A 20,418-nucleotide genomic window follows, 5' to 3' on the forward strand; every position below is an offset into this window, starting at 1 on the left:
AGAGATCAGCTGCTGCTGACGAGTCGACACGCATGATCACCTGCAGCGGTGAGCGGAGCAAAACACACACTTCAGGTTAGAATATCACACGTAGCTATTTTCATTACCTCTCAAACTACCTAAACTATTTATAGATATGTTTATTTTGGGACTGAAGGGCTGTCAGGAGAAGGAGAGAGCGTTCCATTTATTATTCCCATGTTATTATAAATTACTGTACACTTTTGGAAAATATAATATTAGTTTGTTTAATATCGAATCATATCAATTTGTTTTAAAGCTCAATAAATAACAAAGAAGACCTTTAACCGGCACTTTGATCATTTTGTCCGGAAGATTTCAACTTTAACGAACATGTTGACCGGCAAAAAAAAAATATTGTGGAAACTCTGGGTACAAAATATGTAAATGAGATCAGATGTAAAAAAACCTACTCTGATACAGTACAGCATCTCAAAACGTGAACACAGGAAGATCTACAAATTAGAATCCCTCTAGAATGAAGATTAGATTCCCAGCTGGTACTAAATGTGCCGACGCTCCGGGACAGGAGTAATTCTTAGAAAGAAGAGAGCAAATCACACATGTCATCAGATGTATTTTTAATTCCCTTCTTCTCTACAACCTACAAGGTGTGAACATATGTTCTCAATTCTTGATTTCATATTACATATCTAACACTGATGAGCATTTAAATTCAAATCTAAAAAGCAGTTTCTACATTTTGTCTTTCTGGATGTGTTCGATTCAGCTGAGGCCAGGTGGCTGAGCGGCTGTGTGCTGCTGACACAGATTTGTCTGACACATACCGATGGAAAGTGAGAGCAAGCTGACAAGTAGACACAGGAGGATCAACAGATATGAAAACACAGATGAATCCTCTAATGGAAAATTATCATATATTCTCTACGGTTCTATAGTATGTGTCAAAATCACATCTATTTGCGATTTAAACATTTTCAATACAAATTGGTAAACGTTATGTATTTCTTACTCTGTTCAAATATAGGATTTACCTTTGAACTTTTAAAAGATCCAATGTCGTGGATTTTTCAAACACTAGTAGTAAGTATTCCTGCATTGCATTTGGTTAATTACTTTAATTATTTTGTAACTGCAGGTGTTTGTTAGTAAATACCACAAAGTAGGGCTGCTAAATTAATCGTATTTTAATCGCAATTACTATTTTGGCTAGGGATGTCCCGATCACCTTTTTTTACTCCCGATCCGATTCCGATCATTTGATTTTGACAATTTGCCGATACCGATTTTTCCCGATCCGATCTTTATGCAATGCATTTAGAGAAAAAAAAGAAAAAAAGCATTCAAGTTGTCCCTTAAGGTTATTTTTTTTATTTAAATTGGATATTTTATCCAACATGGATATAGCTTCTTTTTTTCACAGCAGCATTGGATCAGTTCAGTTGTGCAGCATTGGATCAAAACAAAAATAAAGCTTATCAGTACTCGTTAGCTTACTGCTACAATTAGACACTGTTAGATTAGATTTGAGAGAAATAGGTCTATGAAAACAAGCCCCAAAGAAGCAACACATACATGATGTTGTGTAATTTGAAACCAAAACTAAGGCCTTGGGATGACTTTAAGACTTGAACATGGTCATTTTTGTTTTGTAACATTGAATACAAAAAAAAAAAAAAGTATTTATAAAAAAAAAAAAAAATCCCGATCCCCGATTTTTTTCGTCCCGATTCCGATCTTTTGAAAATCACGTGATCGGCTCCGATCCCCGATCACGTGATCGGATCGGGACATCTCTAATTTTGGCTAGCAACGATTATGAAAACAACATAATCGAAATAAAATGATTTTTTAATTTTTAATTTATTATTTCTTTTAATTATTATTTTTTTTAATATTTTTGGGGTTTTTTCAGTTGAATTATACTTACAGTTCATGGTAATCAACTGTTAAAAACATAAAAATACATTTAAGTTTTCAAAGTAAATCGTTTTTAATAATCGTGATATCAGTTATTGACCCAAATAATCGAGATTATGATTTTTGCCATAATCCAGCAGCCCTGCCACAAAGTTCTGACGCATTTCGGTGGGTCCCCTGTCACGCTGTCTGTACATCGGTCACCCAATGCGACCTGACGAGGGGGATTTCAGGGTGCGGGGGAAATCCATCGGGAGATTTATTGGTTTCCTTACGTGGTGATGAAAGCTGTTGGCACCTTTGAAGTATAATATTTGCTACTTCGTGAAGACAGCATAATCTTTGCCATTAAGATGCTATTGATTTAAAAAAAAAAATTGAGGTCAACCATGGAATAATGTTAATTCCTTTAGAGATGAAGAGCAAGAAGAAAATTACTTTAAAAGTATTGGACTTTTTTGATTGCTTGTGAAAATGTGTCAACATACTATTTGAATTGGATGGGATGACAAAAGTAATTATTACTTGCCCTAAACATTTTCAAATAATATTCTTTTTTTTCACAATCCCTATTTTTTTCCAGTTTTTATAAGTGGGTGAAGTGAGCTTTAAATTCAGTCCACAAATATGAGAGCTAACCACTGTGTGAGTGATACCGTGATGTGTTAATGGATCTGGTTCTGACACGGACGGTTTTAAACTCTGGTTAATGTGATACTAAAGGTCAGTGGTGTGTAGGGCTGTCCCGAATAAACATTTTCGGGCTCCGGATATTCATTAGTAATCAGCAGCGAATATTCGGCGTGCATAGGGGGGGGTGGGGGGGTGGGTCGAGCCTCCCGCTTCAACGCGTGTATTTCAGTTTATTCAAGGCATTCATTTCGTTATTCTACAGTATCGTTGTATTATAGTTATTTGTTAATGTAAATAACCCAATTTATGTTCTTTGAAATTGAAAAGGACATTGTGTTTGTTACTTTCGTCGCAGTTGTATATGTCTTAAGTGTAATTTGGCTTGGCTTCCTATTTTGTATGGACATGCTTTTATTTTAAAGGAGAGTTAGCGCTGTTGACAGTTGATGTTGCTATGGAAACAACGTGACGGACAAAAGGAGCGGAGATTAAAGGAGAAAAGTAATATCTACATATAAAGACGGAGAAAGTAAACGATAACGTTTATGGTTAAGTGTTAGCACCCCCCGAAGAGGCACAAGCTCTTACGTTGATATTGGAGATTTCAATACATTTAATTTTTTTTAAAAACGAAAAAAAACGAATATCCGAATAACTAAATTTAAAACCGAATAGTGGGCCAACGACCGAATATTAGGAAATCCGGATATTCGGGTACAGCCCTAGTGGTGTGTCACCCAGGTGGTAGTAGAGGCCAAACCAGAGTCATAATTTCTCATCTGAGTGTTTCAACATCGAACATCCACATCATATTTTCTAGCTTTTTCCAATGGGATAAATTCTACAGTACGTATCCTCTCTCACAAGGTGGTGACCTTTAATGTCACTTATGTCAATAGTATAAATAGAGGAAGCAACATCTCATGGATTTGAAGTGTGTGAGAAGAGTTTTTAAAAATAGTAAAGAAGGGTTTTTCAGACAAACAGTGCAGGTGCGGTCAAGGCAAATGTCAGTCCAACCCCCCAGTCAAAGCAGAAGGAGCCCCAACAACAGACACAGCTGTAGCCTTGCTATTCCAGGACTGAGGACACTCGACACCAAGTGGCTCCAGTTTCAGCTTCTTATAATAGGCTTGTTTGCATACCAGTGGCACATTGCCACGTTGCTTTGGCTTTAGATCCCCGATCGCTGTGAGGGTTCTTCACCTTCACCTTCACCCTCGACTGATAGTAAATCACCTGTGCAAACAGTGGTCATAACCTATTTACCACTGCTAGAATCACAGCATAGTTTCCATATTGGAACGAGACGTCACAAAACGAAAATAGAAATCGTTTCCTAGTTAGATGTTATGTTCGTAGCAGTGAAGATTAATTTTGTTATATGACCATGTTTTATTTTACAGCGACCATAAAGGATCAGGCTTGCAGATAAGATCATAAACAAATCTTAAAACTGCAAGAGTCACAGATTAAAGTAAATTATTTTGGCACGTGATTGGCTCAAAATTAAAAGTGCATTAAGTGCACATAAAGCAACTTAAGATATGATATATATATATCCCTGACTATATTTTACATAATATTTATTTCATTTTTAAGTTAATCTTTTTTGTGAACATTTAACATTTAAAAAAGCACAAATAATTTTTTCTCCGAACAAAATGGTTGTAAAAAAAGTCCAGTTAAATTAATATGATCAATTTTCAGAAAGAATAACAGTTTTAATTAGTAACTTTCTCAGACACTGTGCACACTCTTTACAGACTGACCTGCTGACGTCCTCCATGCTGCCTGAGGAGCTGACATCGAGGTGGCCGAGTGGCGAGGCAGAGTCTTGGAGCGCTGTCTCCATCGGCTCAGGACTGGGGCTTCTCAGCCCTGATGTCAGGGGCAAAATGATTGGTATGGACAGGGTCTTGGCATGGGGCAACCCAGCAGAGTAGATGGGCCGAGGGATGACTTGAATCATACCGCCACTCTTTCCTTTCCTCACCTATTTGAGAGACAAAAAAGCCGACAACCGGCGAGTCTTGTGACAGGAAATATGAGATAGCAGGAGAGGTAAATAATACACTACTGTGAACATTTGGGCACAATAAAGCTCATACAACCACACACACACTGAAGCGTGCAGGCTTTGCTCAGGTTACCATAAAACATGCAATCCAGGATATTAAGAGGTTAAGCCGAGTGCAATTAAAAGAGGCGAGAAAGAGAGGAGGAAAAGAGGTTAGCTTGTAAAACTGTAAGGTTAGACTGATGCTTATCTTACCGTGTCGACCCTGAGTGGGTATAAAAAACGTGAGCCACCTACAGTAATGTAGGAAAAGAACCTCAATCTAATAACAGAAAAATGATTCTGCATTTTTTCTAATGAGTTTGGTCCAAGGAAGCCTGTTAGAAGTGATAAAGAAGGTGTCACAGAGCTTTCTCTTGGCATATAAGGAGAGGGCTGCTAATGAGAGCCCACTGACTGTGAAAAACAGAGTCAAAATGGGTCTGACGCCAGAAGCCTAAGTATTGATAATGGTCAAAAACAAACACTGCTAAAAGAGGCTTGCTCTAGATAAACGTCTGTCGGTTGAATTGAAAGGCCTACTTTTTGACTTCACACCAATTATCAGCAGAACGTTTCCATTTAGGGTTGGACCTAATGGCTTGGACCTAATGGCTTGGACCTAATGGGTTGTTCTTAAATGTAGTCATTGGTGCACTTCATGGGTGGCTCTTAGTGAACATATTTTTAGCTAGACGTGGTATGGATTTTGCCCCTCACGGTTTTGTTATTGATTTAGCTTAATTTTTAATTGACAGAAATTTAAAAAGAATGAAAAACTGCTTATTTTTCCTTATCTCAAAAGGAAAGACAACATTTAAAAAATGAATGAAGACAATTTCTTGAGGGGAGAAGTGAAGGAGTCACCATGCTATCATTAAATCCAGGTTAAAAAAAAGGGTGTTTACATAATGAACTATTTCTGAGATGGTGCTGTCATTCGTTGGTCAATGTTAAGGTGTTCCAATTGTGCTTTATGCCCATACATTCGTTTGTTTGGACTGAGTCATTGACACTTCCAATAGCGGTAGATTCAAATGAAACTGTGAGTAAGTTCATTGTTTACCACTGACCCATATTGCTGCCCTCCGTCCCTGGTTGTCAGTATCTGCATATGCATTTAAAACAGCTCAAACAGAACAACAAGTGGGAGCTACGGTAAATAGGCCAGATGGTAAAACACCTCACAGACCAAATGGGGATATGACCTGGTTTGTAAATGTAATGGATTAACAAATCATTAAAAGATTTGTAACTAACATTTTTAAACACTATGATACTTTCACTAATAAATAATCTGCTACAATAAAAGGTCAGTGAACCTCTGAGCACTTATCTGCGACAGATATTTGTGACAGCTCGTTCTTTTAGGTGTCTGAGAGTCTTTGCACTAATCCATACATGTCCTCGCAACCACCACACATACTTTCACTAGTCTCTTCCAAATAGTTGGTTGTATGTATAAGCAGTTTTGCTCAACATGAGGATTGAAATGTGTTTGTGGTCCTATCATCGCAATAGGCTCCCTTGCCTTGCCATTTATCCAACAACAAGGAATGAGTTATAGTCTACCAGTAATAACTGTGCGCCTTTTGGAGTCCAAAGCTCATCTATGGACATAAACATCACTATGTGTTCAAACTAAACACAAGTTCGCATCATAAACCTAACAACAGGTATGCTTAGGGCTTTCCTATTAAAGTGTGTGGGTGTGTTTGTTAGCCTGAGGCTCATAAATACTGCGTTAACTTATAGACTTATTTCACCTTTGCCTTGCGGTGCACAGTACCAAACATAATGTTTAGCTCTAGCTGTGATTCTTAAGTAGTGATCGCTCAAATGTGGTCTCCCAAGTGTAGTTATCTTTAAAATAAGAAAGCATCAAGGGCCAAATCTGTGCCAAGCCCGGCCTTGAGAATAAAATGTGTTTTTTTTTCTACAAGAGGTGCGACAGGAAATGCAGCTGTAAAGGTTAATATTTATGGTAATATCACCTGATAATAATCATTAAGGAGGTCAAGCGTTTTTCAGTAAACGCTATTGTTATTCTCACATGCCTGTTGGTTTTATTTTTAGTTGAATCAGCAGTTTGATCTTTGAGTTAATGTGTATTGTGTTTAAATTGCTCCTAAACAACCTGCTCTTGATTGTTTTATTGGTTTACTGCTTTGCCGCCAGCAGGGGGTTTCACTGAAACCTTCTGTTGCTAGGATACCACAGTACCAAGGGAGCTTATGCTGATTCAGCGGAAAATAAACTTTAGTCACATCAAAGAAAATCATTTCTCAATAATATTGTTTAGAAAACTGTGGGCTTCTGTGGAAACCTTTTTTTTCTTTCATGAATCATCCAAATATTGTTGATTAGAAGAAAAATGGGCTAGAATTGCGCTCTTCTTATTCCTGTGTTTTCTTCAGTGCAATGCAGGAGGCTCTGTAGCACCTGGTTAGTGTCCTTGATGCTCGCTGGTACCCAGTCACAATGTTTATGTTTATTTAGGATCCCCATTAGCTTTTGCTCTGGACAAAAGCTACTCTTCCCGGGGTCCAACACTTAAACCAATACAACAACACTCAACACAACAACATTCAAGACATAGGTCCTGACTAGGGATGCTCCGATCGAGCGGCAAAACTGAGGCTCCGTGGTAAACTGTGGTAAAATTAAGAGCCGTTTGGGAGCCGGCTCTTCTTAGTGAGCCGAGCCAAATGATCCGGCTCACGAAAAAGAGCTGGAATCCCCATCACTAATACGTAAAGAGATACTGTAGTATCTATAACTTAAGGGACGGCTCGATTCAAAATTCAAGTCACGTGACACGACGTGACACCGGCTTTTGGGGGTGGACGCCCCCTCAGCCCTGGTCTAGCGGAAACACTGGCTCTCACCGTTTCTTCTTATCCAAAAGAAAGCTCATGGGCAATTTGCCGTCATCATTGTTAGTTTGTATCTGACTGCTTTGCTGTGCAGCTCCAAGCATAGTGATCGTAGAGGAGCTGGAGAAATGTAAGGCTTCTCAAAACATTCTTAAGATCAAATACCAGCTCTGCTAAAAGTAGAAGACTTTTCACTGACTACCAGGGAAAACAGAAATCCTTTATCAGCATTTTACAGTCCTGAGCTTATCTCCCTGTCAGTCAGCGTTTATTTTATCTCCGACACTGGTCTCGATATGAGGACCGCATTTATGACATCAGATCTTTGTTTATATGAATGTTGAACAACCACAGCAAGCTTATCTTTGTTGTCAAACTGAAGCTCACCTCACATCAATTACTCATTGTATCACCTGTTTTAACATGAATGTATACACAAGCTTATTTTGCATCAAAGTGAAATGTGATATAAACAACTTTAAAAACATTTATTTAGCTGAATATAGCTTTAATCCTTGTTTTAATAAATGAAATGAAAGCTAAATGACTACTTGTACACAAGCAGGAAATGTCTTAATAGTAATCAAATCGTATGCAGCTTTTGTGGCAGAGTCCATCTGTAATAATACCACAACACATGTTTCCCACTGCATATTAGTGTGTTGTTTTGCCCTGCAGCAGATTGCCTCTATCAAATTAAATCAAAGCATGTGACTGAGCAGCGAGGCCACATGCATCAGAGTCGTCAGTCTGAGAGGTGACCTCAGGCTAATCAGCACCAAGGCAATGCAGCCGATAAGAAGGCTGGAAGTATTTATTAGAAAGGCGGATAAATGGACTGTAGTAAACCATTAGACACAACGCCTCAAACAATAACAATCAAAAAAAGTGCTTCACGATGAATAACAGAGTTTCATTTCCTCTACCTTGTTTTTCCTCTGCCGCGCCTTTGGAGGAATCGTGGAGGATTTGTTAAGGAGCTCTGCCTCTTGTGGTGGGGTTTTCTGTCCAGCCTGGAAGAATGTATGAAGAGAAAATGCAAAATACAGACATTTAGAGAACATAAGGACATTTTTAAAACAGTGTTTTTCAATTGACACAAATGCATTTACTAAGACAGTCTTTTGAACAATCTTTGGACAATTGAAACCATGAATTTATGCTAAACTGCAAGATGAAAGTCAGTAATTTGGTGGAGGGTGTGATAAAAAAAACGTGAATAAATATGTGACCAGAGGCCTGTTCTACGAAGCAGTATTTTCACTTAGCCGGCTAACTTCAGGGAAAACTCGGGGTTTCCGGTCCTACGACGCTGGTTCTCTTTTTAGCAGGCTAGATCTCCATGGTAACTTGAGCGGCTAACCTGCTCCGGAGCAGGTTAGGTTGCAGGCTAAGAGCTCAACAGTGAAAGCACCGCCTGCTGACCAATCAGAGCTCAGTGTGCGGAGTTATAAGCGATCAAGTCATATTACAGGAGAAAGGAAATACAGAAAAGCTGCCGTTGCAGGAAAGACGGCCGGCAAGAATCAACTGACTGTGTGAACGTGAAAATGAATAGAATATCACCTCCCATCTTCAGAGCAATCTGACTATTATAAAATTAGCGTTAAGAAAGCTTACTTAAATATCTGCCAGAACATAAGTAACCGGATCAAAGTAACAGTACAGTCCGCGGCATATCACATCATAATGTATCATATATTTCCTTATCTGAGTCAGCTGAGCCGTATCTGGCCGTGCAACACTCACAGTGTCACATACTGTATGCAGAAGTATTATTTTAAGCAACACATTAGGTTGACGAAACACTCGAGTCAAATGTAATTAAAGTCAGATCCACTCGTGTCTTAGACGGGGCAGTGACATCATAAACCTGTTAATGTACGCATTGAAACCCTTTTTCTTTTACCAGCTGTATTCACCTTGCAGGTGCAACTATGTTGCTTTTATCCTGGATAAAGTGTTTAAGTCATGGATGTTTAAAGTTTAACTTCTTCATATGTCTAATATTAAAGTTCACTTTTCATTCAGGAAGTATGACGCTGCGCTGTCAGTACGCTTCTCCATGTTTGTGATTGGTCGAATGCTCCAAATACCACCCCTTTCATGTGAACGCGCACCTAACTAGATAGGGCACGGCTGGCTTGAGCGATCCACTTGATAACCAGCGTCGTAGGACCGCTTAGCGGCTGTTGTTACGTCAAGTTACTCCGTTCTCTGCTTGTAATTATGCCGTCACAAGCTTCAAAGTTGTATTTATCATCTGAATTTGCCGAAACAAGTTTAATTTTCTGAAAGCAAAAACTTTGTTTATTCGAAATCAGATGAAAACAAACTGTAACGGACCCTGCCGTGTTATCTATGATTACTCTACGCCTTACATTCATAATTTCAGCCGGAGGGAGGGGGGCGGCGCTGTGGAAGAGCAGGGTGTGAGTGAGAGCTGTCATCTTCCCTTTACAAACTTGAAAAATATATTTATCGTGTGATTTTGGAAATAAAAGCTTCATATTCTGAAAGCCAAGACTTTGTTTCTTTAAAATCAAACAAAACACCCGAACCCCGAAAAACTATTTTTTTACGCAAATCCAAGATTATTTTGAAATGAGCCGTTGCGACTTCCGACTGATTTCGATAGAGCGGGTCACATATATCCTAAAACAATTAATTTAATACATTTTCTTTCTATAATAAAATAAAATGCAAATACTAAACTCAAAAAATAAATACTCTTGAATGCAGACTTTTGATCAATTAAAAGATAATACCCTGAGTAATGATCATTTGTCAGTAATGTCAGTTGTGGTTGCATCTGTGAACTCTAAGTGACCTGATCACCCCTGCATGCAGTATGCACAAGTCAGCTGACACTGACAACATCTTTAAATATCAATAAATATCTGGAACAAACTCCCAGAAACCTGCAGGTCCGCTGCAACTCTGACTACTTTTAAATCCAGACTACTTTTAAATCCAGACTTTTCTTTTTGTCGCTGCTTTTAATTGAACTATTCATATCTTAAACTGCACTGTAACTTTTATCCATGTATTTTAAATGCCATTTTCTTAATGTCTTTCATTTTTTGTAAAGCACTTTGAATTGCCTTGTGTTGAAAAGTGCTATATAAATAAACTTGCCTTGCCTTTAAAGCCCACAGAAACCTACAGTCGCACACAGAAACGGTTTTCGCAGACATGTTATGTTAATCAAGTCACACAGACCACATGGCTGGAGTTAAAGTGACTGGGTGTCTGAAGGGGTCATGGGAGTTTAATCTGGGAACCTCACACCAAAACAACTTCAATTCACAGCAGACGCATGCAGACAAAGGTTTTCATAACAGCTAGGAGAAGGAATGCGTGAACAACAACGCAGACACACATGCGTTCTACTGTTGGGCGGACCACACACCTTCTTTCTAGGAACTGGTGTTGGTGTGTTTGCTTTGAGGTGGCCGGGGGACTTCTGCGGCTGGGTGCTTGCATCCGTTTCTTGGACCTCCTTTAACCAGAGAGGAGACAACAACAAAAAGAAGACGGTCAGGGTTGTAATGGGTTTCTTACTGTAGAGACATTTTATTTTTAAAAGGAGCAACAGATGGTGCTTAACAAGCTTTGTTTTCCAGGTTTTATGGTTGGAACATATACAGTAGCTATGAAATATCACAGGAGTCATAGTTTTATATTTGTGTTCTACTTTTGCTTTTCTGATAAACCTTAAAGGTAGGGTAGGTAAGAATGGAGAAACCAGCTCGAGTGCACTAGAATTTGAAAATACACAACCGAAAAAAAATCGGCCTCTTCCTTCAGACTTCCTTACAGAGCCCCTCCTCCAACACACACGGACGCGCACATGTTTGTGCAAAGATGGAAGGCTGACAGGCAGGTAGGCCATCCAGTTATTTTAGTCGGGCCGGCTCAGATGATTGGTCGTGCTTTTTACAGCGCCACGGCTTCCACAGATGAAATGTTTGTATGTATTTATTGTGAAAGCATTTCATATATTCATTGCTATCGGGATGTTAAGAGCATTCCATGGAATATAACAAAAAGTGTTTCTGAAGTGAATGACCTACCCCACCTTTAACAGAATAGATGTTAACAGTCTGATCAACTGCACTCTCAAACATATACAGTGGACACGGTTCATGCACACCTACAGCTCATCAGCATTTTGTGAAAGAAAGGGAGAAAGGTAGCACCAATGCTCATGAGTGTGTTTCGTTCAAAGGCATCAACAGGAAGGCTAGAAGGCGAGGGGCCTAAGTAGGCTGTGCATGCCTGTGCATATGCATGACTGTTTACGTGTGTGTGTTTGAGTGTAAGACAATCTCATTCTGACTGAAGGGTTTCCCGCAGGTCAGCGGGGTCTCATGTAGCTATGCCCTTACAGTTATTCACAACACAGCACAGGCATTTGTGACTGGAAACTATAACTCACAAAATAACACTATAAAGACGTTTTTAAACCACTGCTGGGATTCAGGGCTTTTAGGTTCTTTGAGCTCATGTTGCATTTGAACACATAATTCATCAAATATTTGTAAGAAGTCTTATTTTGCATGGCAACAAGTGTCACATGGGAACCCGACACTATGTTTGGTTATGTTAAAAATGGTGGGAGAGGTACCCTGACATAAGAGATCAGAGGTCAAAGACATGGGCACCCGATGGTCCATGACACATTTCCCCGCCTATAACACAGTCATCAAGATCAAGACATTTGGTATAGACTGTGGTGAAAGACATTTGTGGGGGTCTGCTTGTGATATAATTGTATTAAGATACTTATACTGTTGCTGTTTTTACTTATTTTGAACAACATAAATCCAAAGCTATGTAATACGTCACACTTTATTAATATATTTATTAAGGCTCGTCACAGAAAAAGCACAAAGCTTTGATTCTGTGTCTTTTCTTCGTTTCTTTTCTTCCTTATCTTTGTTTTCCTCGTTAACATGGGGTCCCTTTGGGATAAATGCTCACGAGTTAAATATTTCTTACAGGGTTGTAAATACGATCAAAGTCACTGACGTCAACTGGATCTTTCTCAAGGGATTGAGGGAGCTCAAGAACATTCATTCCACATTGGTGGAAATATAATAGGTTAAGTACTTTTCCCTAGTTTGACCCATTGTGACCATTTAAAAATAAAGTGGATAAAATCTTGATTAGTTTCCCACTAGAATTGTATTTGAAAGTAAACTATGTATTGCTAAATAAAGCATCTAAAAATGGTTTGTTTCCATTGGATTATCTAAACATGATTGGAGATGAACAGTTTTCACAGCACGGTTGCGTGTTTTAGAAAATGTCCCTTATTTGTTACTATTTTGGGAGGAAAATAAATGTAAAGAAATAAAACAATCACAACCATAAGCTGAGATCACTAGACTTAAATGGCTTTAAAATGCCTGTTTTGCCAAACAATGCTTGGTTTGTTTCCTTCAGGCACATTTCCCTCTGGCAGCTACAGAGGAAGCAGCAAGACACTGCCAGGAAAGCAGCAGACCGGATAAACTGACTAATCAATAAAGACATCAGCTTGCCAAGCAGCAAATATAAATCAACAACCAGAGACTCAAAACAGCCACCTGTGGGGGAGGCTGAGATATAAGATCAATAGTTAAATCAATTTTAACTTGACATTATGTAAGCCTGTACTTCTAAACGATCATTCATCCAAGTGGATGGGCAGATGGTGAGGTCACAGGCCAACTCATGCTGTTTAGAGAGCATGAGCACAACCTGTGGCTGACAGTGAGCCGACCAACCAGCTGCACTGCATTGTGCTGACCACCGACACGGATCTGTTTCATAAAAACATGAGCACCTGTTGTTCTTATGGGTCTACAGCACCTTGACAGTAATAAGGGTTGGCAGTTCTTCAGTGCAGCCTTCTCCGTCTATGGCCGTCTCAAATAAATCGCTGTAGTTCTGGATGAGCTTGACCATGATCTTGTTACAGATATTTTGGTCCTTCATCGCTTCGAAACCAGGAGCAACCCTGCGAAAGAAGGAGCAGAGACAAAACAAATCTTTAACAGGGGCAGTGAAAAACGGAGCCCCGCGCCCCCCCCTGAAATTCAAGGTGTTTTTTTTTTCTTTTTTTATAATACATATTTATAGCACCAAATTGTAACTAATCTATCTACTGTCACTTTTCACATTGAACATGTGTTCTTTTATTAAATAAACGAAACACTTACATTATAAGTTTAGTTTTTCTGACCCTAAGAAACACCGATGACTTTAACAATAATCCACAGCTCCTCTCTCTGCTCCAGAGGATTTAAAAAAATAAAATATCCCCCTCTCAGACAGCACCCCCCCAAAGCAGTAAACCTAGGGGAAACACTGACTTTGATGCTAAGTAATTTAAAGTGATTTTGATGCTTAAATGAAATCGGTCATCAGTGAGTTGTGATCGACAAAGCAGAAATCAGCCTCCCGCGTGAGTGTGATGTCTGATGCTACTGAACAGCTGTGTGAGATGTAAACCAGCTGGGCTGTAGGCCTAACTCTAGGTCAATGATATGACTTCGACACGCACAAGTCAAGCCTCTGATGAAGAGTACATCTTGTACAGTACGATGAGGATTAATTACAGTTACCGCTTCTCTATTTCTACTAGTAAGGCCCTAATCTCTTTACCATGCACAGCTTTTTGGCCTGAACCCAGCAGTTTATTACAGGGAGATCCCCACTAGTCACCTTCCTGGAAATTAGAAGCTGTATGATGAAATGTACAGGAAACTCGGTGCCTGCTAGGCCCTTCATAATTAGACCAGTGAGAACAGAGGTACTTTGTTCAGCAGCTGCATGGAGGCATATCAAACCACTGATGCATCTTTTATTCAAGAACATCATAGTAACAGTGGAAAGCACATTAACATCAACTGTTTATTATATGTTTTTGTTTTTTTGGTGGTCTAATCTAATGGCTAGTGAGGTGGGCTGATGATCGGAAGGTTGCGAGTTCAAATCCCGCCTGGAACACCACTACTAGTGTGCCCTTGAGTAAGGCACTTAGCCCTCAGTTACTCCAGGGAGAATGTCCCTGTAAGTCGCTTTGGAATAAGGCGTCTGCTAAATGCCTAAATTGTAAATGATATTTTTGGGAGAATAAACCCTAAAGATCCTGAACTCCGGTGTGTCTCACTCATTAACAACGCAACACAGAGCAACAAGAACGTTGTCTACAGTAGCCATGAACTCGCATGTATCTTCTTATTTGAGGGCGGGGTGGATGTGTGGGCCACCCGAATAGGTTAAGGGGCCTTTGGCTTTTGTTGCCGGGACATTCTGTGGGAAACACTGTATGTCATAATTTACATCATTAACTAGAGTAAATCAGTGTTATTGACCATGTGACCTTTGCCTATTATAATGTCAGACTTCAGAACCTGGATAGTTTATAGACTGCTGTCTACACAATGTAAAGAAACATGTAGATGAGACATTTATGAGCATGTCATCTTGTGTTAGTATCCGAGCACAGTTTATTACTCTGATGACTGATGATTGATGTGCTGATGATGTTATCTACACTAAATAAGTTACAGCACCACCTGCTGGCCGAATACTTTGACAGAGTCAGAAAGAAATTACAGCTTTTATTTTGTTTTGATTAACCTTTGTAGATGTTCCCCAAATATTGGTGGGCATTTCAATTGTTTTGTCTTCAATTTTCAAAGAAATAACAGAAAAGCTGAAATGTATGTGGTTTGGACATGACTTGAAATTCATAAATTAACTCCTCCTGTACTGCATGTTATAAGAGTGAAATCATTCCACCGATGCTACTGCTCTGACATATACAACCAATGTTTAATATCTGACTCACTCAACAGAAAAAGGGAGAGATGATTGGATATCAGCTTTAGATCCAGGAGTATGCCTGTTATTTTCCAGACTTACTCCCTTACTAATAACTCTGTTATTTAAAGATTGCAACAATCATGTATTGCAAAGGTCACAGTTCTCGCTATGCCAAACTGACCGCCCTCCACATACCCAGCAGCAACTAAAGGCCCAGTTAGCAACGAGATAATCAACATTAAGGGAGTAATGACTCAGGAATTTCCATCAGGAGTTTGAAGGGACCAAAACAGAGCTAAAAATAAGAGTGAATATTGGACTTAAGTTCATCAGGTCAGCAGAAATAGGACTCTGAATGAGCGCTAATATTGCCCGTATTGGCTGGATGTGTTTCTGGCAACCATTTGCTCACATGCTCACCATATAATTATTATATCATTGATTATATGTCAATGTTGTGTTAAAGTTTGTTGCGTTCCCACTAAGAGGATTTCAAATCAATCAATGTAGGTAAAAAGCCATAATTAAAATGAAAGAAATGTAGGATAAAATTAGCTAGTGAATGATGGTGATATTTGCCCATGTGTGTTTATTTTATTAGCTTGATGACGTCTAATACATTTTTTAAAAAAGGTACAACTCACTGGAAGACACTGGGTCCAAACACAGTAGCGAGGTTGTGGGCGGTCATGCGGTTTTCTTCGTGCTTGGACTCCACAATGGTGAGGAAGTGGCAGAGGTATCGGAGGAGGCTGTAGTGAACGTCTAGAAGCTGCTGGAGCAGATCTCTCATATCTGACCAAGAGACATCATCACCGCTCTCTACACACAAACAACAAAACGGGTCAAAGGTCAGGAGAATCATACTGAATTCTTCACAGGCACCTAAAGTTCTGACTAAAACATTTGAGCTGCTCCAGTACTTAAAGAAGTCATTTTAACATTGTTATTTTCAATCAAAAGACCCAGATTTGAATGATGACACGACCAACTGGATTTATTTTAGCACAATAATAGCAACTATTTTAATGGATATTACATACTGTATTCTCGAGTGTTGATAACTATGTGAGCAAATAGCCTAAAAGTATGTTGATGCTATTACCCCGGATACATAATTGGGTCAGAGTTGGATAAACGGATATGGCTTCTGATCCAGAATGAATGAGTGACGCAAACGAGCGTTTGCTTACGTGAGAATGTTTGTAAGTCTGTCTGAGTAAAGTAAAGCAGGTTGGTGAGGGGAGGGCAGTGGCTTAAAGCGATCACAACTGCTCTTGTTGCTGTTGATTGTGTGTGTATACGTGTGCACAAGTGTGTAAAGTACATGGTAGCGTCAGTGTTTTTTAGGGAGGCTTGGAAACTATTTAAACAACCCTTTAACCCTTAAACAAAAAGAATGCAAATATGAATGAATACAAAATGGTCTTATTTCAACTGGCCAGAATTTATTTATAAAAATATAAATGAAATTTATAAAAAAGTATCACATTCAACACACTGTGACAAGGAAATATAATTTGGGATTACACTGGATAAATTACTTTTTAAATATTGTTTTTTTTTATCAAATTTGAGCGAATGTTCTCGAACTTTTTAATTCTCTCTTGAGTCTCGTTATCCTTATTAAAAAGGGCTGCCATTATTAACTTGATTGAGGAGATGTTGCACTATATTGTTACAAATATATGTGTATGCATTTTTTTATATTGCTAATCAATCTGAAACTTAATATGTCTATCATCATACACTTTTGATGTTTTTAATATTGACAAATACTGGCAAGGGGGCCAAATCAATTTGACAAAGTACACCAAAATCCTTTTACTCAGTAGTTATGGCCAAGTCTAGAACCAAATAGCTATTATCTAATCCAGCATTTGGACACAGGCCCTGGAAAATAAGTTGATATCTAGGGGCTCTATGAGAGGAAAAGAATACTGCAGCCAAAATGTGCTCTCTCCTGCCATTAAACAGATTAAACACAGTGATGGAGGAGAGCCGAGAGTGAACAGAGACACTTCACATGCCAAATCCCTCCATTTATAACTTTTATAGCCTCCTAGATTATTGCCAGATATATGAGGCCAATCACAGTCCACACACACACACACACACACACACACACACACACACACACACACACACACACACACACACACACACACACACACACACACACACACACACACACACACACACACACACACACACACACACACACACACACACACACACACACACACACACACACACACACACACACACACACACACACACACACACACACACACACACACACACACACACACACACACACACACACACACACACACACACACACACACACACACACACTTTACTCTGCAGTGCCTTTGTATGCCCTGTCTGGTGCAGGTGACTGCAGTGGAAATAGAATATTTCAGCCTCTAAAGATAGCTCTGATCATCATCCCATCAGAGCCATGAACCAGATATAATTCAATACACTTGTGAGGGTGTATTTATCAGATAGTGGATTTGGGAGGTAGAAATGGTGTAACAATGTAAGAAGTGATCTACTTGAGGTAGTATGATAATTCTAGCAGACAAAGATAAGATAAGATTTTAGTTATCCTGAAGGAAGTTGTTGTGCGAGAGTTTCAAAAATACAATAAACACAGCAGCATAATAATAAAAACTGTACACTAACAGTGCAGTAAAGAGACGCACATAAGAAACAAATGGGAACCACAGAAACTACTTTCTGTTACCTTGGTGGTTTTGTATCAGCGCCTGTTGGACTGTTGAGTCGACCAGACCCTGAGGCAGGTCCCGGAGGAATCGTTTGAGCAAGCTGGCCACCGTACACGAGTCGGCTTCAGAGAGAAGGTCCACATCTTCTCCACTCTCCAGCCGCTGTTTCAGGGTCTCCACAGCACGCACATTCCCATTCACTCTGAACAGACCCTCTTGATTCAAGGCTGGAGAAAAATCAAAGAAAATGAAATAGCAGTTAATTAATATTATGACATTCAAGAACCATCCTATGTATTTACTTAACAGGACGATTAATTAGGGGCTGAATTAAAGAAGCTTGTCACTTTAAAGATATGGCTTATTTCATGTTATCCATCGAGTTTCAAAATAAATGTCATTTAGGATTTTTTATTATTTTGATATCAGTCATTAAGGGGTTCGTTTTTGTCCTGCTACTGGTTTAAAGACTGTGGTCCTTTGAAATTAGAAATGTTTTGGCCCTCCTGATCTTTTTAAGCAATAATGTGTCCTCTAGCTCCATCCTCAGGTCAGTTTCTACTTGTACACTATGACTTTTTCAAAGTATATTCTCAAAATGTTATTATCTTGACATAGCAGATTTATCGATATCAGGTAAAGTCAGTGGTGTTAAGTTACTGAGTACATTAACTCAAGTACTATACTTAAGTACAATCTTGAGGGACTGAGTATTTCAATTTGTTGTTACTTTATACTTCTACCCCACTACAAATCAGACGCATATAGTGCCATTTTAATCCACAACATGTATTTAGTACCTTAAGTTACTTTACAGATTTGGAATAATAATGTGAAATATAATAAGCAATTAAATAAGACTTTAGTTACACCTGGAGTACATGTCACAAGCATAGACTGTATATAGCTACCCTGCTGCATACAAAGTAATTAAAATGAGGTGCACCTTTACAAGCTTTGATACACATATTAATGCATCAATAATTGTAATTCAAATATATACAATATATATTATACTGAAATGGACCAATTTCCATAATAATACGTACTTTTACTTTTGGTACTTTTAAGTATATTTGATGCTAATACTTTTGTACTTTTACTTTGCCTGTAAATAACCTTTTCATTGCAGGACTTTTTGCTGCAACATAGTATTCCTACACTCTGGTACTTTACTTTTACTCAAGTACAAGATCTGAGTACTTCTTCCACCTCTGACGACAGGATGGTTAAAGACTAACTGTGGAATGTAGTGTCGAAATTAGGAGACGTTAGTTGTCAACGCAACAACACAACAACACAACAACGGCACTTGTTTTTAGCTATCACTACAGTAGCTTAACACAATTAGCAGAAGGAACAGAAGGCTAACTGAGAGAATATGTCAAGATTCTCAAAAATTGCGAAATGGCAAGATAATATTAGCTATATTTGGGTAGCCTTACCCTTACCTCGAGGATATTGTGATAGTAATGTTGACATTTGTAACATAGACTTCAGTCTGTTGGGTTATTTATCCTTGCTAGTTAGCTAATTACTTCACTGGACACGCGGTTGTCAGTGTTGTTGTAGGACTCCATAACTAACGCTAGATGTTACTAGAACAGTATTTTTCAGCACTTACCTCTTTTAATTCATTTTCCAGAAAAACTCGCTTTACTTTACTTAATATTTGGTTTCATTTGCTCATATTAGAAGATAACCCCTTCTCCTGTTCGTTAAAAACAACGTTGTTTTAAAAAAAAACGGCTAATCAATCCGCATTCGGAACTACTTTCGAGAAAAAGTCTCTAGAAACAAAACTGCTTCATCGATAAACGAGTGCATGTTTTATAATTGTTTTAGTTATTCACCTTGTAAAGTATCCGTTTTAGTTCATGTTAAGATACAATGTCAATATTTTAAACATTAACGCCTGATTTAATTATTTCAAGAAGTGATTTGGAACTACTTTCTACAAAAAATAGTTTCCTGTTAAAAAAGCTGACCGTGGATGATGAATGGTTACATGGACACCGTTTCTGAAAAGAGATACTTTGAGTTACTTTGAATGTCTTTACATTTTAATTATATCTTGTTTACTACTTTTTCAATGCTCTGAGCAAGGCAAACTGAATTATATTCACTTCCATGCTATTGTGGCGTATACAGCAACATCAGGGGTGTACTTCTCACAACCCAACCCAAACTCTGATGGACAGGAGATATTTTCTCATGGTAAGTGCTTCGTTATTATTTTAACGTCATCCAGAAATAACCCTTGTTATAGTTTTTATTCCATGAATGAAGAGTATAACCTTTATAACCGAATGAGTACTGAGGACGTCAAAAAAGAGGCCTGACCTTTTCAGCAGCCATTTAGTGGGAGCTTCACTTTCTTATAATTGACGTC

At 38.7% G+C, this 20,418-nt stretch overlaps 1 protein-coding gene across 5 annotated transcripts in view; it reads right to left on the minus strand.

Moving 5' to 3' along the window:
- fam13a (family with sequence similarity 13 member A) overlaps positions 1–20,418 on the minus strand; it is a 65,185-nt gene that overhangs the window by 40,226 nt on the left and 4,541 nt on the right. For 4 of the 5 annotated variants that reach the window (XM_079645107.1, XM_079645110.1, XM_079645108.1 and 1 more), the window contains exons 3-8: positions 18,044–18,253; positions 15,936–16,113; positions 13,330–13,477; positions 10,883–10,972; positions 8,397–8,483; positions 4,308–4,531 (exon numbers count right to left, since the gene is read on the minus strand). In XM_079645107.1, the coding sequence (XP_079501233.1) occupies positions 4,308–4,531; positions 8,397–8,483; positions 10,883–10,972; positions 13,330–13,477; positions 15,936–16,113; positions 18,044–18,253 (937 nt within the window). Of the gene's footprint in view, positions 1–4,307; positions 4,532–8,396; positions 8,484–10,882; positions 10,973–13,329; positions 13,478–15,935; positions 16,114–18,043; positions 18,254–19,477; positions 19,524–20,418 lie in introns of those variants that run through there. The other variant, XM_079645111.1, reaches the window with a different exon arrangement.

This window comes from Notothenia rossii (genome assembly GCF_949606895.1).
Source record: "Notothenia rossii genome assembly, chromosome: 1".
In the NCBI taxonomy this organism is placed as follows: Eukaryota; Metazoa; Chordata; class Actinopteri; order Perciformes; family Nototheniidae; genus Notothenia; species Notothenia rossii.